This window comes from Rattus norvegicus, chromosome 17, assembly GCF_021556685.1.
Source record: "Rattus norvegicus strain SHRSP/BbbUtx chromosome 17, alternate assembly SHRSP_T2T, whole genome shotgun sequence".
Classification (NCBI taxonomy): Eukaryota; Metazoa; Chordata; class Mammalia; order Rodentia; family Muridae; genus Rattus; species Rattus norvegicus.
The window spans coordinates 34,317,717-34,338,933 of NC_141550.1; the positions used below are offsets into that span (position 1 = coordinate 34,317,717).

The window sequence follows — 21,217 nt, forward strand, 5'->3', positions numbered from 1 at the left end:
CCTTTGGATGGGGCGAGCGCCTCTTTGCAGCCCCTCTTTGCAGCCCCTCTCTGAGCACCTCAGCTGACTCACCCCGCTGAGTCATTTGCCACAGGTTGAAACTGCAAAATGATCAAGAAGGACTAAGCATGGAAGGAAAAAGAGAGTCTTGAGAGCATTTTTAACCTTAACCTCTACCATGAAATGAGAGTCTGGAGTGAGCAGAAAGCAGGCACATCACACCCTTTGTCTCTCGCTTTTTCCAAACTGGACTGGAACCTGGGCTCAGAGCCCTGTGTTGTTTTAGAAGGTGGGAGATGACAGTGGCCTTAGCAGCTCAGCCCAGACATCGGAATTCAGTATTTTAAGCTGCGGTGACGCTCGCTACCGTAGACTCAAATCCACACCTAAGTCAGACAGGTTTACAAACACATAAAGAAAATTAACCACCGAAAACTTAAGGAGCTAAGAAACAGAGCTCAGGCTCCGGTATTACAAGGAAGTTGGTCAATGATTCACCAAGCTTGCTTTGGTGCTTTGGTTTTTTTTGTTTTTTTTTTTTGAGAACTGAAAGCACATTAGAAGTCGTCTGGGGCAGTCGAAGTTCAGCCTGGGGGATGGCAGTCTTGTAATGAAACACATTTTTACTCGAAGCCTAGTCTTGTGCTCCTGGCAAAAGTTCTAGAAACTGTCATTAGGCTGACGAAAGTTTTTCCTATATCTTATCTACTCAGAGGCCTAACTTGCTTAAACAGATCTCCAAAATCCATAATCACTTTTCTGAATGACACACACTGAATGTGTACCAGTGGCTGTCACCAGAGCTATGTCCAGATGGTATCTCTTCAAGTCTAATCTCTCCCTGCAAGTTTGTTTACAGTGTTCAATCAAGGATGGTGGCATAGCATATTTGAGAGGTTTGTAGGTGTGATTTGACCTTAGACAGAAAAGCAGTACACATAGTACAACATAAATCAGAGACAACTTATCCAGAAACAGCACAGAAATCAACAGTACTTCTATCCAGGTGTGGTACTTCAACTGCACATGAGGAGATCAGAAACAGAAGATGCAAAAATTAAGCATAATTAAATTACCAGTAATGGGGCCAGAAACCAGAGATAGATCTAATTAGAATGAAATTCAGGCTTTAAATAAATAAATTCAGGCTCCTAATGCCCTTGGCAAAAATAAAAAAACCTGCTTCCCACATTTATCCCAACTTAGTCATTTATTTCAGACCAAAAATGTAAATAAAATTCCAACACAATTCAACACGCACAGATTTAGGTCCTACTTTGTGGTAAGCAAACCAAGGTGCCTCACACTCGCGCTCTCTGATGTTACTTAAAATATTTACCGAGGCCTTTGTTGAGAATTAGCTCCTGCTCTCCACCCAGCAACTTATAAACCAGACCAGGGTCACTGGTGTGAGGATCCCCACACACACCAGCATCACCGTGGACCAGCGGCTGTTTGTTTGTTTGTTTGTTTAAGAAGGGCTTGCGGCAAGCAATGCTTACATAGGTCTCCAGGAGTCGGATACAGCTCAGTTATTGAAATACTTGACCAGCATGCATGAAGCCCTGCGTTCAATTCCTACCAACCACCCCGTGCTACAAGAAAGCTATTCAAGAAAAAAAAAAAAAAAAAACAGATCTCTCAACTCAGGAAATCTAAGCTACTGCACACAGAAGCCCTGCCTTTTTCTAGCCTTGTATGTTAAGTAATTTTGAGTTTACTACTTGTTTTTCTTTTTAATTTGTGTAGTGTATGTGCGTGTCTCTGCATGTCTCTCTCTCTCTCTCTCTCTCTCTCTCTCTCTGTGTGTCTGTGTGTGTGTGAGTCTGTGTGTGTGTCTGTGTGTGTGTGTGGTGTGTGTGTGTGTGTGTGGTGTGTGTCTGTCTGTCTGTGTGTGTGTCTGTCTGTTTGTCTGTGTGTGTCTGTGTGTGTGTGTCTGTGTCTGTGTGTGTCTGTGTCTGTGTGTGTGTATGTCTGTGTGTGTCTGTGTGTGTGTCTGTGTGTGTGTGTCTGTGTGTGTCTGTGTGTGTCTGTGTCTGTGTGTGTATGTCTGTGTGTGTATGTCTGTGTGTGTCTGTGTGTGTGTCTGTCTGTGTGTGTCTGTGTGTGTGTCTGTGTGTGTGTGTGTCTGTGTGTGTCTGTGTGTGTCTGTGTCTGTGTGTGTGTATGTCTGTGTGTGTATGTCTGTGTGTGTCTGTGTGTGTGTCTGTATGTGTCTGTGTGTGTGTCTGTGTGTGTGTGTCTGTGTGTGTGTGTCTGTGTGTGTGTCTGTGTGTCTGTGTGTGTGTGTGTCTGTGTGTGTGTATGTCTGTGTGTGTATGTCTGTGTGTGTGTCTGTGTGTGTCTGTGTGTGTGTGTGTGTGTGTGTGTGTGTTTACACAGTCAGGCTTGGTGACAAGCACCTTTACCTGCTGTTCCATCCCACTGGCCCTGAAAAGTGCCTCTCACAGCACACGACTGGCCTGTGTTTGTTTCTGGTTTCTGCTTCCCTTGGTTTTTCTGCCTGTAAAGCCACCTCCTCTGTTCAACTCAGATTCCTAAACTCCTAAGAAAAGACAATCGGTTATTTAACTCAGTTTGCTGACATTCTGCTCTGTGATGGTGACTGCAACCCACATAGAATGTGACTCTTTCTGAAGTCTCTAGGCCTGTGCTGAAACGGCTTCTTTCTGGAATATTCTGCTTATCCCACCTAGCCCGGATATCCCCCACAAATTCTTCTTTTCCCTCGCCTTCTCCTAGAGCATTCCTTCTAGGCCTCAAGGCCTGAGGAGTGGAGTGCACACATACTGAATACTTTGATACACCAAGAGAGCAGTTTAACAAGCATCTACAGGTCCTCCTGGAGGGCACAGATCACTTTAATCTCTGCACCTCACACTAGGCCGGGGTGTACTTGGCCAGTGAGCACTTAGGGTACTCAGTGCATAACTTCGCAAGTAAGCCTGTCAGTGCTGGGCAGGGCAGAAAACACTGAATGATAAATGCACACCTAAGACGTGAGGGAGTGGCCCAATAATAAGAAAGGGGTGTCTGAAGAACCAAGAGTGGGGGTTCAGAGATATGGCTCAGCCATGGGTTCAATCGCGCACACACAATCACACACAATCACACACACACAATCACACACACAATCACACACACACAATCACACACACACATAATCACACACACACACACAATCACACACAATCACACACACACAATCACACACACACAATCACACACACACCTTGACTTTATAAGTTGGAACTTCTGAGGGAAACAATGCTTTGTGTTTATTGCTATTGTATTATATAAACTACAAAAAATAAATCAGCTGCAATAGTATTCTCCATTTATTGTGAATACCAATAAAATGTAAACCAGGTGCAAGATGATAATTTTTGTTTTTGTTATTTTGGTTTTGGATTTTTGTTCATTCATTCATCTGTTTGTTTGTTTTTTGACACTTGAGGGGAATATCTCTCTCTCTATAGCCCTGGCTGTCCTGGAACTCATTTTGTAAACCAGGTTGGCTTCTCTGCCTCTCTGCCCCTCTGCCCCTCTGCCCCTCTGCCCCTCTGCCCCTCTGCCCCTCTGCCCCTCTGCCCCTCTGCCCCTCTGCCCCTCTGCCCCTCTGCCCCTCTGCCCCTCTGCCCCTCTGCCCCTCTGCCCCTGCCCCTGCCCCTGCCCCTGCCTCTGCCTCTGCCTCTGCTTCTGCTTCTGCTTCTGTCTCATGCTGAGATTACAGGCATGTGACACCATACCCAGCGTAATTTTCTTTTTAGAAAACCAAATGTACCTTAGGCATGAATGCAGTCATTTATACAAGATGACAGCCCCTGTTGTATTCCTTTTTCTAGTCAGGTGACTGTATTCTCATTCAAACCTAGCTGCTTTCAAATTCTAAGATGCTGTGCCCAGCTGAGCAGTCCTCAGGTATCTGTATAAATTTTAAAATATAATAATCACAACGGTCACAAAAAGAACCACAGAAAAAAAACCAAGAGCTCTTCCAAGCCGTGGGGAACAGGAGGACAGGGGGATGGGAGATAGTAGACAGGAAGGCACAGACTAGAAATAACATGTTGGGGGTTGGGGGGAGTATGTGCAAAAGGCTGTGAAGACATTGGGGGGACAGGATATCAACCATCCGCTGTGGTGAGAAGACGGCTCAGTATGGCTGGGACACCATGTGGTGAGGACACAGAGCCTTTATGGTCACATATATGACCTATCAGTCCTACCTTCAGGCCACCACAGTGTGGCCTAAACCAATATTCTGCATAAGGGGTATTCTGTAGACCCTAGGATGGAGAATGTTTATCCTCCCTATTCATGGCTATGGGGTACTGGTCTAAAAGGAGATGACTGGAACGAGGGGTATCCCCACCAACCTTGTCCTCTCCAACTGCATGGAACAGAAAGCTTATACACGTGTGGACATAACACGCCCACGTGATGTTCTCTAGCTGCTTCCCAAGCCACATTCTACCTCCCCATTGTCCTCTCTTCAGAAGCATAAGGGACTTCGCACCTCAGTCAGACTCTAAGAAAGACTACAACCTCAGAGGTGGGTCACTGGACTCACTGGATTCTGGAGTTTCAGGGAGACACCTGCACCTCCCTAGACCTAGGCCATTGCCCTAATCTCAGACAGGGCATGGGACTCCAGTTCTCAACTTTCACCAGTGCAGTGTGCTGCTCCTGACCTCCTCTGTGACTCATCCTTCCCCCTCCCACTGCTAACCTCACTTTGCTCCCATTTTACCACCTCAATTGAAAAGTCAACGTCTAGAGAATGGGGTCAGTGCTTTTCCAAAACCCCTGAGGCTGCCTGGGATCTTTTTTTTTTCTTCAGCATTCTGCAAAGCCCCTCCTCCTTGCAGACTCCTCCCACTGCTAGCATTCAATGAGATAACTTCAGGCAGGAAGGCTGGCACAGTAGGTTATATTCTCCTCTTGTCTTCCTGATGCTGGAAAACTTCCACAATCCTGAGATCTTACATACATCAGGATCTTCTCCAGCGCAAGGCCTCAAATGCACATGCGTAACTTCAACCACGACGCGCCCCAGTACCTCTGTCTTGTGTAGACGGCCTTGATTTTTACCCTGACCCCCGTGTACACACCCTGCTCAAGCTTACCCTGCACCTAATCCTCACGGCTTTCTCTCCTTTTCACTGTTACCTACTTGTCAGCAGCCTTCAACACCCCTGCTTAACTTTGCAATAGCCTTCTCTGAAAACCTCACCTGTCCCACATTGTGCCTGGAAGGAGCTGTTGAAAGAGACACAAACGTGTGATTCATGTTCTAAAAGTCGGACGGCCAGAGGAAATGGCTCAGTCAGTAAACCGCATCCCTTACAAGCATAAAGGAGTTTGATTCCTAGCACCCGAGTAGAAATTCTTGAAGTGATGGCACACTTATAAGTGCAGCCTTGGTGATGTACGGACAGGAGGATAGGCTGGCTGGTCAGCCGACCTAGCTTAGTTGGTGAGCCCTAGGCCAATGAAAGCTCCAGTCTCAAAGGAGATGCATGGTGACCCTGAGAATACACCGGAAGTGCACTCTGGCTTCCACAGACATGTTTATGCCTCTGAACACACTCACTCACACACGTGTGTACACACACACACACCGGCACATGCACACACGTATGTATGTATGCACTCAGGCATAGTAAACAACTAAAAATTTCATTTCCAGCGAGTTGATTAATGCCCACTAAGCTGACCTCTTTCTCTAATCCCCCTGTTGTGATTTGGGTGTGCAATGTTCCCCCACAGGTTCCTATGATCGACTGTTTGGTCCCTAGAAGGTGGCACTGGTTTGAAATCTTAGGGAGGTGAAGCGTCACTACAGAAAATGGGATGCTGAGTGGCCCTGAGGTCGACAGTCCGGCATTGCTTCTTGTTCTCTATTTTCCCCATCCCTGTGGCTCTGAAGAAGAGACTATCCCAAGCCTCTACTTCCACCGAGTCTCTCCCACCTTCCACCTTCCCTTGCCTTGACAGGCTGGACCTGATGTTTCCCCTGAGTGTCTCTCATCACCTCCCTTCCCCTCCATGATGGACTGTACACTTCATGTTATAGGCCAAAGTATGTCCTTCCTCTCACAAGCGGTTTCTTTTCAGGTATTTCATCACAGAGATGAGAAAGAAATGAATGCAGCCCCCTTAATGATCTCTCCAAACCTTCACCAGTCCTCAGAGCCCTTGCTCCACCCTGCGTCCTAACCTCCTCCATCAATGACCTCCTGTATCATTGATATTATGACAATCTTTTCATACTTTAAACCCTTCAATTTCTTCCCTCAGATTCCCTCTATAGACCAGATGAGCTTGGGAGTCCTGCCTTAGCCTCTAACTGTGAAATTTACAGTTGTTAGCCGCCACACCTGGCTTAGATGTGCCATTGCTAACAAGCCTGAGGACTCTGTTAGTCCAGGTGACACTCATCCCAAGTGAGCTTTTAGGGCTAGCATCATTTTACTCAGGCTTGAATCACTGCTTCCCATGACTCTGGAAACCCTCAGAGCACAACAGACACTTGATGGACGTGGTCTGTGGCCTGCCTAGATTAATTTCCTCCTGCAACCCTGTCATTTTTGACATCCACCACTGACAGGAATATTAACTGGGAAGAGATCAGACTTTGCAAAATATCACTGAAGCCAAAGAAGAACCAGGAAAAAGAGAGGGAAGAAGGATGGAGAGCAGCAGGGATGGGGGTGGGAAGCCCTGGGTCCTGATGATGGGGGTGGAAAGCCCTGAGTCCTGATGATGGGGGTAGGAAGCCCTGGGTCCTGATGATGGGGATGGGAAGCCCTGAGTCCTGATGATGGGGGATGGGAAGCCCTGGGTCCTGATGATGGGGGATGGGAAGCCCTGGGTTCTGATGGTGTTCACACCCATCCTGAGCTGAGTTGAGCTGGAACAAACCCAGGTCACAGTTTGGAGGCTCCAGATAATAAGGCACCTTCTTCCAAAAGGCCAATCAATCTGTGCCCTTAAAATACAAGGTCCCTGGGCTGGGAATGTCTTTTTGGTGAAGACTGTGCCCAAGTGTTTTCAAGGCCCTGGATTTAGTCTCCAGGACTAAAAAAAAAAATCACAAAATCAAAATACCATGTTCTGCATGGGTATTGACAATTGACAACATTGGCATCTACTGTTATGAACAACAGACACTTGTCGGACATCTAAAATCCCCTGGGAAGAAGGACAAAATCTAAACTCATGAAAAAAACAAGACTTTGAAATCAAGACTACAAATTCAGGAAAGTCACAATATACAGTGTCTCTCACCCTGTGCCTTGCTTGTACACAGTAAATCTTCCAGGAGTCAAATGTGTCCTGGACACTTCCCTTCCTGCTCCCCTGAGGTGCCAACCACAACCTTTGTAGTCCACACTGCCTCCCCTCTGCTGGTGTACTCTTCTGGAATGGGGACCTTGATGTTATTTCACCACATAGCCAAGTACCTGGTACTAACAAGACTAAATAAATATTTAATGGATTTAACAATGGCTGTGGAATGTGAGCCAAGATTTTAATGTAGGGCAAGACTTAGATAAGAACAGAACCGAAGGCTGCATTTTCCAAGCATACCCAAGGACTTCAACCAGGTGACCGAAAGCTGCAGGAAACATAAAGTCATAGATCTCAGTGTAATAATTTTCTGCTGGGTCGCCATTAGCCTAGTGCCAGGTCTCCAAAGCTAGTCTTCATGAGTGCACTTACAATAACAACAAAAACAACAACAATAATATTTATTTTCATGTGTATGAGCACTTTGCCTGCGTGTATGTATGTATGTATGTATGTATGTATGTATGTATGGATAGCACACGCCTGCCCTGTACCCTCGAAGTCAGAAGAGAAAGTCAGATTCCCCTGTAAGTAGGGTTACGAGATGGTTGTAGCCTCTGCATGGGTGCTGGGACTGTGCTGGAACTGAAGCCAGGTCATTGGCTAGAGTAGCGAGCACTCGAACCACTGAGTCATCTCTCCAGCCTCATGAGTCCTCATATACAGGCCTCTCTGTGAAACCCTTAAACCCTGGCTACTCTAATCTCAGAGTCATTCCATGAGTCAGTGAAGCTCAGTGTCTAGATAATCCTATGTCCACACAGACAACGGCTCATTTAAAAATACAGCTTTCGTATTGTCTTCATTTCTATAAAATACGAGTGTGCGTGCATGAGAGGATATTTGGTGGAAATCGGTTTTCTCCTCTCATCAGATGAGCTCCTGAGATTGAACTCAAGTCATCAGACTAACCTCAGGTGCTTTACCCACTGAGCCATCTGGAGCCCATAACACATACAGTTTTCAGCCAACATATGCACACAGTGGAAACCCTGAGACATCCCCAGTTCCTGTATTCCATTGGAATTGCAGTGTCTCTCCTTGTCTGGCTAGCCAAGACACCAGGGGAAAAAGCTGTAGGCTTCCATCATAGATGACGTAACTGCACACAGCATCCCTATTTCCCATCGCCCACAGGAACAGGTACACAGACACTGGTGACCAGCAATACAGAGCTTCCCTCACAAACCAGAACACAGAGGACAGTCCAGGGGGTTGTAGATAAGACACTTCTGTAAAGACTTGTTTTCTCTTGATGAACGTGTGTGCATGCGCGTGCATCTGTAAATGTAGGTATGTGGATCTGTATGTGGATGTGTGCACACTCATGCCTGTGGGTGACCGTGGAGCAGAAGGCGTGGGATCCTCTGGAGCTGGAGTTGGTGAGCGGCCTGATACAGGGGAAGGAAACCAAAGTCAGGTTCTCTGGAAGAGCAGCAAGCACTGGCTACTGCTCAGTTTTCTCTCCAACCCGGTAATACAGTTCTTGATGCAGAGAACCCTAGAGACGGGGGCAATCGCAGAAATGCAATTTCCTAGAAGTTACAAACAGGAACATGAAGTCCTCTTTTAATTTATTTTTTTTACTTATTCTCTTTACATCCTGCTCACTGCCCCCCTCCCAGTCACCCCTCCCACAATCCTTCCTCTCTCCCCCTCCTCTTCTCCTCTGAGTGGGGTTCTCCCTGGGTCTCCCCCGCCCCTGGCACTTCAAGTCTCTGTGAGGCCAGACAAGGCAGCCCAGCTGGAGGAACATAGCCCATGTACAGGCAACAGCTTTTGGGACAGCCCCTGTTCCCATTAGGAACATGAAATCTTAAGACACTGAGAAAAGGCTTCAAAGACAAGCCTACTGCCACAGTTTGCCCCCAAATCATACTATTTATGGCTTGGGATTTCCCCCAGGTTAATAACAAGGGATTTGGGGTGTCATGTGATTAACACTTCTACCAAGTTGCTCAGCCTGACCCAGCTGGAAAGGTTGACCCAGGATCTCAGAGACACCAGGTGTTCCTTATGATTTTCCATCCATCCCATGATAATCCGAATTCATTTATGGACTGAACTAAGACCCCTCATGTCTGGAGTACTCTGTTCTTCCTTTTCATAAGTTAAAACCACGGCTACTTTGGGGGCTAGATCGATGGCTCGGAGGTTAAGAGCAAAGGCAGCTCCTTCAGAGCACCCAGTTCAGGTCCCAGCACCCACATCCGGCGCTCACACACGCTTGCACTCCAGCTTCAGGGGGTCCAAGACTCTATTCTGACCTTGGTGGGCACATGCACTCATATACATATACCCACACATGAACACACACACACACACACACACACACACACACACACACTTTAAAGTAGTAAGTCTCTTCTAAAAACCAGGGTAACTTTTACAAAAACTCTGGAGTTTGGGGACAGAGGTGAATCCAGCCAGAGGCTTAATAACACACCAGCACCCCCTGCTCAATCTGCCCTTCACCAATCTATTTCTTTCTGGGGGGGAGGGAGCCTACCCTGTAAAATAGATTGTAAAATTTTCTATTATTGCAAGATAGATTATCATGCAAAAGCAAATTCAATTACTATAGGTTCTACTAGAAATTAGAGAGGTCAATGCAAAATGAACTCATCCTATGGAAATTCAGCAACAAATACATTTAGTTGCTGAATGAAGGAATTAGCTCTTGTGCCTGCCCCTGCCAGGGTCCCTGGGACAAAGTGAAGAGTAATTGACTTAATATCTGATACTTCTACCAAGTTCCTGATTCTCCAGGTTTGGCAACTGATGAGAAGGCAGTAATGAGAACCTAAGAGTTAGGATGAGGGCGATCCTGTGAATAATGCAAACAGCCAAGTCCAACTTCCTCATTGTCAAAGAATGCAAACAGAAGAGGCTGCAGGTACAGGTAACTCTAGTATGAAAAGGAAGGAAGGAAGGAAGGAAGGAAGGAAGGAAGGAAGGGAGGGAGGGAGGGAGGGAGGGAGGGAGGGAGGACAGATGGACAGAAGGAAAGATGGAAACAGCTCTAAGAACAGGAGATTTTGTTTTGTTTTGCATCTTTGAGCCAGGGTTTTACTATGTAGCCCACACTGGCTTGGTACTCTCCACAGGGCCTAGGCAGCTCTCTGGCTTGAAGCAATCTTCCTGTCCATTTCCCTAGTGCTGGAAATACAAGCGCCTCAATACCAGCAAATGAAGCTCGACTGGGGAAATTCAGTGGAAACAGATTAGTAAAAAGAGCAGGGTCTTACTGCAACCTGTCCTGCCTGATTCCATTTAAACCATTAAGCATCCTACACAGGGGACATAGATAGCCTGAGGGCACAAAGGAAATAATGCAAGACTACACACACCTCAGGAAGATTTTTCTTTCCCTAGTACTGAGGCCAACAGCCAGACCAGACCCTCCAGGACTCTAACCACCGAACTACACCCCAGCTGTCTTTGGCAAGATTCCTTTCCAGGTTACCGTTGCCAGTTTTACCTGTAATGTAGCAGGGGATTCCTGAGCAGTCCCCCGTATCCCCTCTCCTCCCAGGACCTGCCCTACACAACAGCTTCTCACAACAGGGATGAATGAGAACTGAGTAATAAAGACCCTCAGAAAAGCATCTCAACACTGTAGCAAGAGGATGGCCACAAGTTCTAGCCCAGCCTAGACAAAATAGAGACTTCTATGTCAGCCTGAACTTCAGTGAGTGCCAAGGCGGTCTGGGCTACAGGGCCAGATGCTGTTTCAACAAACAAAACAAAAACGTCATCACCATATCCCTTACTGTATACCTACACATCTGGTTAGTCAGGCTTTTTACTTTTTGTTTGGTTTTGTTTGAGGATTGAGGCTTCTCACTCTGCACCCTAGACAGAGAAGACAGGAATTCGCAGCAATTTTTCTGCCCTGGGCTCTGAAGAACTAGGATTAAAGGCGTGATCTACCACACCCAGCTTGATCAGACTTAGTCTTAAAGTAGGATCGCCTAAATTTAAAACTCACAAAGACTTAACTATACTGGTGGGGAGATGCTGGATTCATAAATCACGCCTCTAAAGAATTCGATCACAGACCAAAACTTAAGTTCAGTCCAACTTGCTAACATAGGTGGACCGATAGTTTTCACACACAAAAAGCAACCGACTCAGAAAAAAAGAGAAAGAAAAAGCTCTCGCACGTGTAGGGTTCAAGGCCGTAAACTAGGCTGTGAGCGAAGACCTGGTCGCAATCCGGTCTGCATGGCCGGTGGGACGCTGTTACCTGATCTAGCGGGATGCCAAGGAGCTGGCTGAGCGGGTGCAGGCAGGTGGAGCCCGTGGTGCGATAGGAGAGGCTGGCGGGCGACCGCGCTGCCATCCTGCATCTTCAGCGTGCTCTGTCGCCCCGGAGCTGCACGTTGGCCACCTCGAGGGCTCGCGGGAACCTGGCTCCGACTCCAGGGCGCGGACCTGGCGCTGCGGGACCCTGCGCCTGGGAGGGCAGGGCCCCTGCGTTCTGCTTCCCGCTCCACGGCGCCTGCCGCCCATTGGCCAGCAGTCGGGGACGCCCCGGAGGAGGAGCCAGACGGAGAGGGGCGCGGATCCCCAGGAGCCCGGCCCCGGGCAGCCAGGAGACGCCCTGCCTGTTCCCCAGCTCTCCGGCCTTCACCGCGGCAGTCAGCGGCCCGATCCGGGTTCCTTGGGTGCCATCTCACCCTCCTCCCAAGCAGCTGGGGTGTCCTGTGCACTTTTTTTCAGGCCTGGCTCCTGCTGCTACTCCGGAAGCCAGAAGAGACCTTCGAGCTAGCCAACACCGCCATTCTGTTCACATTTTAAAGATTTATTTATTTGCAATTTAGAGGCAGGATCTCCTGTAGCCCAGACTGTCCCTGAACTTCCAAATACTGGAATTACAGGTGTGCACCAACCATAAAGCTCCACTCTAAATTATTCTTCTCCTTCTGCTCCTTCTCCCCTCTCCTCCTCCTGCTACCTCCTTCCCTCCATCCCTCCTTCCCTATCTATTTTTCTCCCGTGTTGTTGTTTGTTTGGTTGGTTGTGTTCTGAATTCCTGGTCCTCCTGTCTGGCTCGTTCTCTCTCTCTCTCTCTCTCTCTCTCTCTCTCTCTCTCTCTCTCTCTCTCTCTCTCTCTCTCTCTCTCCTCGTTTATTTTACTTTACATATATGTGTGTGTATTTGTGAGTGGTTGCCTCTGGAGACTGGAGGAGACCATGGAGTTGCAGGTAATTGTGAGCCACCATGTGGGTGCTGGAAATTGAACTCAGGTCCTCTGCAGCAAAAGCAATTGCTCTTAGGTCCTGAGCCATCTCTACGGCACCCAAGGGTCCTTTCTTTACCTTCTCTGGTTAAGCCACAGTTTCCATCACTCTAATCCACTGCCCCTGCTTCCTGCAAGCAGACACTGCAGACAGCTAGCTTCTGTGACTTGTCTCATTTCACTCTGGATTTTCTCTCCAGTAAGCTCTGTTTACTACGCACGCGCTGACAGATCTTCCACTTGCTGAAACAGCTCTGTATCGCTATTTCTTGAGAAATCCTTTTCAACTCACTGATAGATATTTTAAAACATCAGAGAGACCCTTCCAGCACCCCACAGGTTTCTGCTACATCTAGCCTAGTGTTAGAGTAGCTGCTCATAATGGAAGTTTGAGAAACACCCAGGAACCTACATACTGGAGAGAAAGGAAGTCAGAAACTGAGAGATCCCTCTGTGTGTGTGTGTGTGTGTGTGTGTGTGTGTGTGTGTGTGTGTCTGTGTCTGTGTCTGTGTCTGTGTCTGTGTCTGTGTCTGTGTCTGTGTCTGTGTCTGTGTGTCTGCTCCAGCCTGTGGAAGCTGAAGAAGACAGTCAGAGATGGAGTTACAGGCAGTAGTGGGCAGTTCATCATGAGTGCTGGCAACTGAAGTCCAGTCCTCCAGAGGAGTCGGAAACATTCTTAATGGCCTTAACCACTGAGACATCTTGCCAGCCCCTGCAGCCTTTGCTTGGACCATGGAGCGACTGGAAATCAGAGCCTTTCTGTAGGAGTGGGAAGTAACTGAACATGAAGTCTTCCTCAGAGGAGAGACACTGAGGCTGAAGCTATTTCTCAGCATCTTTACAAGATGATGATGATGATGATGATGATGATGATATGATGATGATGATGATGACATTGATGATGATGATATGATGATGATGATGACATTGATGATGATGATGATGATATGATGATGATGATGACATTGATGATGATGATGATGATATGATGATGATGATGACACTGATGATGATGATATGATGATGATGATGACATTGATGATGATGATGATATGATGATGATGATGATATGATGATGATGATGACATTGATGATGATGATGATGATATGATGATGATGATGACACTGATGATGATGATATGATGATGATGATGATATGATGATGATGATGACATTGATGATGATGATGATGATATGATGATGATGATGACATTGATGATGATGATGATATGATGATGATATGATGATGATGATGATGATGATATGATGATGATGATGACATTGATGATGATGATATGATGATGATATGATGATGATGATGACATTGATGATGATGATATGATGATGATATGATGATGATGATGATGATGATATGATGATGATGATGATGATGATATGATGATGATGATGACATTGATGATGATGATGATGATGATGATGACATTGATGATGATGATATGATGATGATATGATGATGATGATGATGATATGATGATGATGATGATGACATTGATAATGATATGATGATGATGATGATGATGATGATGATGATGATGAAGAACTGGAGTTGTTGCCATGTGCCTGTGAGCTTACAGGTCTCTACTGTACTGTACATACAGCCAGTGAACGGCTATGGAGGAAACAAGTGCTTTGTCCTCTGGAGAGATGTGAGCAGAATACTGGGACATGGACACAAGAAGAATGACCCTGTGTGATGACCCTCTGACCTCATACCTCCCACTTGCCTCCACCTCCAGTGTCCCTCCAATCTCTGTGTCCCTCTAGCCTCGGTGCCCTCCAGCCCCCCTGTGCCTCCAGCCTCCGTGTACCAGCTTCAGAACTATAACGTCTCTGCTCCATGTAGGGAGTTACAGTGGCCCCCACCAGTGGTCCATCATCATGGTGGGGGAGGTGTCTCTTAGCACCCCGGAGCAAGCCTTGAAACATGAGCCCTCCTTGGACAGTTCCATACTGCTTCCTGCCTTTGGCCCAGGAAAGCCCAAGAAGCACCTTATGCCCATCCAGACGTACGATGAAGACAGAAACACTGGTGTTTTCTGAAGGACAGCAGAAATGTGCAAGTTCATTGCTGATCGCTCCTTTCTCCACCTAATATGTGAGTAAAATGTGAAAATAGAGAAACAGCAACACTGTCTAGCATCGAGCCACGCCCCTGTAGTCCTTGCAAGGCGGAGGACACAGGATCATTTGAGGCTGAAGTTGGTGACCAGCTTGAGCAATATCCTGAGATTTCATTAAAAAAAATAATAAGCACCCTCTCCAGGAAACACTAAATGTTAGCTGTTAAAGAGGCTTTTAGGACCATGGGACACTGGGGTGATGTGTAGAAAACCAAGGAAAAGCGAGCTTTGTGAGCCTAAGAGAAGCATCTGGAAGCTGCCAGTCAAGGATTGGCTAGCAGAAATACCCAACCAGAGATGTAGTCAGTGAGTTTGGGTAGATTTTACGAATGTGGATTCAAGTTTCAAATTAAATAGATAGCCCGTAAAACACTGACAACTTCCTCCCAGAAACACAGGCTTTACTGTTGACATTTAGAAAGACCATTTCTAGAAAGCTACAGCCAACACCAGACTGTGGGCCACAGGTTTTAGACCCATGTCCTCTGCCAAGGAGCAAGTGGAAACGTCTACAGTATGCTACTCCCAAGAAGACTCACAGCACAAGCACATGCACACACATATATGCACACACACACACACACACACACACACACACACAGAGAGAGAGAGAGAGAGAGAGAGAGAGAGAGAGGAATACGTTTGAAGCTAACGAGACAGTCACCAAGCATCAACCCTGAGAGATAACCAACCTGAAATACTACTCATCTTAAATGAGGTGAGTGAGTGCTGAAGTGGGATACTGAAATCAGAGAGAGGCTACAAGCACTTATTTAAAAATGAAAAGGGAGGCATGGTAGTGTACTTGCAGTCATAGCTACTGGGAAAGATGACAGGTCATCCTTGAGCCCAGAAGTCTTGCGACAGCCTAGGATATTATCTAGACTTTGCTAAAGAAAGGGAAAGAAACCCTTAGATAGAAATGAAAAGTAGACTGAGGCTTAGTGTTCTTAAGCAAATATCTTCCATAAATAAGGTTATGTAGGTTCCTTGGACTCATAGAAATTTTCTTCTAGCAAGAGAGGTGGTGCAGTCATTGAGAGCACTTGCTGCCCTCCCAGAGGACCCAAAGACCTGAGTTTGTTTCCCAGCACCCAGGTCAGTGTTCACAACTGCCTGTTACTCCAGCTCCAGGGAGCCTTACTCATCTGACCTCCAAGGGCAAATGCACTTAAAATCATAAACAAACCAACAAGCAGGGGTGGGGGGAAAGGAGAAGAAAGAGGAGAAGGGGGGTGGATATCTCCATGAACATAAATGTTATCTACCACAGCACAACAAGATAAAAACTAAATGTCAGGTACAGAAAGCTCTGATAAGGTTCGCAGCCTGTTCAGGAAAGGTATATGCTACTGCTGTTGGAGGGACCATACCAGGAGCACCCGACTGTAATCCCAACACCCAGTGGGCTGGCAGAAGAGGATCGTGAGTTTGAGACCATCAGGGGCTACAGAGCAAGTCCTACCCACCCGTTCTCCCGCCCTCTCCCACACACATACAGAAATAACCCCAGTCGAGCCCTTGTCCCATCAAGCCTAAAGTAATCAAAGAACAACTAGGTTTAAGGCCATCTTCAAAGTCTTCAAAGATGCAAACCCCTGAGAGGAAAATGAAAATGTCCTTCACAGCCCATGTCAAGCTAAACTTGCCCCTTAATATGTCTGTACAATGGCAACTCAGAGTGGCAGAGGACTTGTTATGGGGTTTTTTTGTTTTGTTTTGTTTTGTTTTGGCTTTGATTTTGTTTTGTTTTGTTTTTTGATCCTACCAACGACTCGAGGATGGTCACACTTCTATTACTATGCCATCTCTGTTTTTATTCTTTTTTTTTAAGATTTATTTTTATTTATTTATTTTTATATGAGTACACTGCAGCTGTCTTCAGACACACACCAGAGGAGTGCATTGGATGGTTGCCAGCCACCGTGTGGTTGCTGGGGAATTGAACTCAGGTCCTCTGGAAGAGCAGTTAATGCTCTTAAACACTGAGCCATTTCTACAGCCCTCGGTTTTTATTCTTAAGAGTACCAAGTCACTGGTGACTTGCTGCTGTCACCAGGCTTATTCAGCTGGTACATGGCAAAGCTGCAAATAAAGCCAATAATCCCATCTCTTTTCTTTTTAAAGATTTGTTTATTTATTATATATAAGTACACCATCGCTGTCTTCTTGCACACTAGAAGAGGGCATCAGATCTCATTACAAGGTTGTGAACCACCATGTGGTTGCTGGGAATTGAACTCAGGACCTCTGGAAGAGCAGAGCAGTCAGTGCTCTTAACCATGAGCCATCTCTCCAACCTCCACACCCCACACCTGCACTCCATGATCCCATTTCTACTTTTAATTATCTAGAGATCTTTTTGTTATGCTAGGAGTCCACCTTCAGGAAAAAGCAGAAACTGTTTGCCTGTGATTTAAACTGAAGGTTCAACCGGTAATTGATAAGTGGCTATTAGCCCAAATGCTTGAATTACCCTAGATCCCTAGAACAAACGAAACTCAAGACGGATGATCAAAATGTGAATGCTTCACTCCTTCTTTAAATGAGGAAAAAGAATACCCTTGGCAGGGAAGGGAGAGGCAAAGATTAAAACAGAGACTGAAGGAACACCCATTCAGAGCCTGCCCCACATATGGCCCATACATATACAGCCACCCAATTAGACAAGATGGATGAAGCAAAGAAGTGCAGACCGACAGGAGCCGGATGTAGATCGCTCCTGAGAGACACAGCCAGAATACAGCAAATACAGAGGCGAATGCCAGCAGCAAACCACTGAACTGAGAATAGGACCCCCGTTGAAGGAATCAGAGAAAGAACTGGAAGAGCTTGAAGGGGCTCGAGACCCCAAAAGTACAACAATGCCAAGCAACCAGAGCTTCCAGGGACTAAGCCACTACCTAAAGACTATACATGGACTGACCCTGGACTCTGACCCCATAGGTAGCAATGAATATCCTAGTAAGAGCACCAGTGGAAGGGGAACCCCCAGTGAACTAGTCTATGGGGGGAGGGCGGCAATGGGGGGAGGGTTGGGAGGGGAACACCCATAAGGAAAGGGAGGGGGAGGGGGATGTTTGCCCGGAAACCGGGAAAGGGAATAACACTCGAAATGTATATAAGAAATACTCAAGTTAATAAAAAAAAAATAAATAAATAAAACCTAAAAAAAAAAAAAGAAAAGAAATGATCTGGAGAGGGTGGAGACTTCCCCACAGCGAGCATTGTCTTTGGGCTTTGAGTGGTTTCAACACTACCCACAAAGCTGCAAGGAACTTAAATTTTGCAATCCAGGCTCCAGTTTCTTCATGTTTTAGCTCAACTGATAGGTGTGTGTTTGGACTTATGTTATTGGTTTTTTGACCAAGCATGGTTTTCCAGGCTGGAGATCAAAGATAACGCCACCCTTCTGTTTTCTCATGCTCAAAAAATGAAGAAACTAATAAACCCAAAAAGCTAGCCAATGTCCTACTACCACACTTACCACGTGTCTTTCTCCTTAAGGACCCTTTGTACATGGAGGCATTTGAGGTGTATCAACACCAGTTGTCTCAGGGAGCTAGCCTCTGACACCCAGGAGATACTGACAAATCCAAAGACAAGAGAATCTATAATAAGATCAAGGAATCAGTCATGAGAAATACAAGGTGAAAACCAGATGCAGAGAGCCAGCCTGATTTAAAAAAAAAACAAAAACTTTTAATTAGCATACCCAGAATTAAGTTTTAAGATATGATTTTGTGTATCGGAGTAGTCATCATTTAAGCCTAAATGTACTTCGAAGGCAAGTAATGAAATCCCTCCATCCTGAAGGGCTTGGAAGGTTACTGGCCTTTCCCCCTCCTAGTTTGGTGACATTGAGCCATCCACATCTAGAGTCTCAGCTTCCTTCACTACAAAGTCAGCATTAGAACAATGCTTTTTGCCCAGGGTGGTGACATAGACCTATAATGCCAGCACCAGGGAAGGTATAGCAGGAACAGTCTGGGCTTCATAGAAAGATACTATCTGAAAAAGGAGGAGGAGAGAAAAAGAAAAGAGAACTGGGAAGTTGTGAGATGATAAAGTGCCTGAGTTCCTAGAACCCACACAAAATAAGCTGGGCGCACTTGCAATGCTACCACGGACAGGCAGACCCTGGAACTCCCTGACTGCCCAGCCATGCCCATTCCGTGAGTTCCAGACTAATAAGACACCTTGCCTCAAAAAGAGTAAAGGAAAACAGCACCTGAGACACAATACTTGAGGGTGTTCTCTGGTTTCCATATGTGCACGCGAGCACACACACACACACACACACACACACACACACACACACACATACACGATGAAAACCTATCATGTCTGGGATGAGAAGTGAAGGAAAGGTTATGTAAAATAACCCAGCAAGTGACGACTGTTCAACATAACCCTGCTTAGTTGGTACTCACCCTTGGTGAACTTTTTTTTAAAATGTATTGATGTGTATGGATGTCTTACCTACATGTGTAGCCATACTTGATGCCTGCAAGGTCATAAGAGGGCACTGTGTTCCCTGAAACTGGAGTTAGAGGCGGTTGGGAGTCACCAGGTAGGTGCTGGGAATCAAACCCAGGCCCTTCAAACAGTCAGCGTTCTTAACCACCTAACCATTTCACCAGTCGTCAGAACTAGCTTCCGTTATTCTTAGCTTTTAGGAAAGAGAGGTTTCTCGTGCTTTCTCATGCATAAGTAGAGCTAGTGACCATAACTGAGATATCGTTACCAAGTTGGTTATTGCTGAGAAGAAAAAACGAAGCCTTCAGTCCAAGGAGACTTGGCCACCGGTGACATGTTAAGTCTGTTCTTGCACTAACTGGCCCAGGGAGGTCAGTACTCTCAACAGCACCTCTGCTCTCAGTTGTCTTCATCAGCTCCTTCTCAGATGTTCCCTCAGTCTTCAGTTGTCACCTCCTGTCTGCTCTTTTGAGTCTGGGGACCCCACAGATCCGAAGAGTTGTGAGCATTGGCAGAGCACCCAGTGGGCCACTAGAGAAAGTGTCCCATCTCAAGATTAACTCCGCCCTGTCATGTGTCACATACCCTGCTGGTTTGACAGGGTCCCAGATTATTTTTATTGAAAAAAAAAACCTGTCAATAATAAAATGTGATTATAGGTAATGCTTCAGAATCTAGAGATAGCAATGGATACAGCCAAAGTCTGAGGTAGGCTGGTGGGTGGGTTTTTTACTGTTTTTGAGAGAACATTGTTGTTGGGTTTGTTTTTGCTGTTGTTTAAAGGAAGGGCTCACACGGGGTCTTGCTATAAGCCCAGTCTGACAATGAACTATTTACAATCCCCCTGCATCAGGCTTGCAGGCTTCCATGAACCACTGCTTATGGCTTAAGTTCAGCTTCAAAAATCATCTAGAGCTCTACTAACATCCCTGAGTCTTCAGGCTATCCTAAGGTGCTTGGAACTGACATACTCCATCCTTACTGCTTTCCCACCCCTCCGGGGTAATGATGGAGAAACCACTGTTGTCTTCAGTGTCACAGAGCTCTGTAGAATAAGCCCTTCAAGCCCAGACTGTTTTCTTAGAGGGTATTCAGAATTGCCTTTGACTCTCAGATTTCACTCTACTCTTCATTCCCTGCTCAGCAACCTTATTCCCCAGAGCCAAGGTTAGGACCAAGCACAGCAGTGTTGTGGCACAAACCAATGGATGTTTCCTGGCAATCAACACAGCCAACCAGACTCATGACTGTCTCTTCTATTGTTCTCTAAAATCCTCATGACCTAACTCACTGTTCTATGTCTGTATGTGGTTTGTCAGCACATTAGACTGGGCAGCACAGACAGACACTGCATGTTTAGGGAAACCGCATGTCTAAAGGAGTACTATCCATACACCCCAACCCCTGACTCTTTTCATGGGCACCTAATGTGCCCTATCTTAACCTTGCATTTTATTTTGGATTTTTCAATCATTCGAACATCAATCAATATAATAACTATCTAGCTTTGTCTGTTATTCCTGGTTTTAATGTTTTTTTTATTTTGTTCTGTTTGTAACAGGGCCTCACTGTGTGACCCAGTCTGGCCTTTAGATCACCATCCTCCTGCCTCCACCTTCCAAGTGTTGGGAGTACAGACGTACACCATCATGGGAGATATCTTTGTGTCTGATTCCAAGAAGAGCCTTGAAGATTATCCGACCACAGCTTCGTCTGCATGACGTGCTTCCTGGTGCACACCCCACATATTACACTTGGAGAATCGTGCCTGTTCAGGAACACTGATCCTATATTCAGCTCTAGTTCGTTTTAGTTGTTGTTTGGTTGATTGGTTGGTTTTGGTGGGTTGGTTGGTTTGTTTGTTTGTTTTTGAGGCAAGGTCTTACAATGTAGCCCTACCCAACCTGGAACGCACTGTGTAGATCAGGCCAGCATCCACCTCACAGAGTTGCCTTTCTCTATGTGCTGAGTACTGGGATTAAAGGCTTGCACTAC

At 46.2% G+C, this 21,217-nt stretch overlaps 1 protein-coding gene across 4 annotated transcripts in view; it reads right to left on the reverse strand.

The window, feature by feature from the left end:
* Positions 1–11,886, reverse strand: part of Mboat1 (membrane bound glycerophospholipid O-acyltransferase 1) — a 113,216-nt gene extending 101,330 nt beyond the window's left edge. For 3 of the 4 annotated variants that reach the window (XM_087591323.1, XM_087591324.1, XM_087591326.1), the window contains exon 1: positions 11,606–11,817. In XM_087591323.1, coding sequence (XP_087447449.1) covers positions 11,606–11,701 — 96 coding nt within the window. In that variant the 5' untranslated portion in view covers positions 11,702–11,817. 4 annotated transcript variants of the gene reach the window in all.
* Between the last annotated feature and the right edge of the window lie 9,331 nt (positions 11,887–21,217).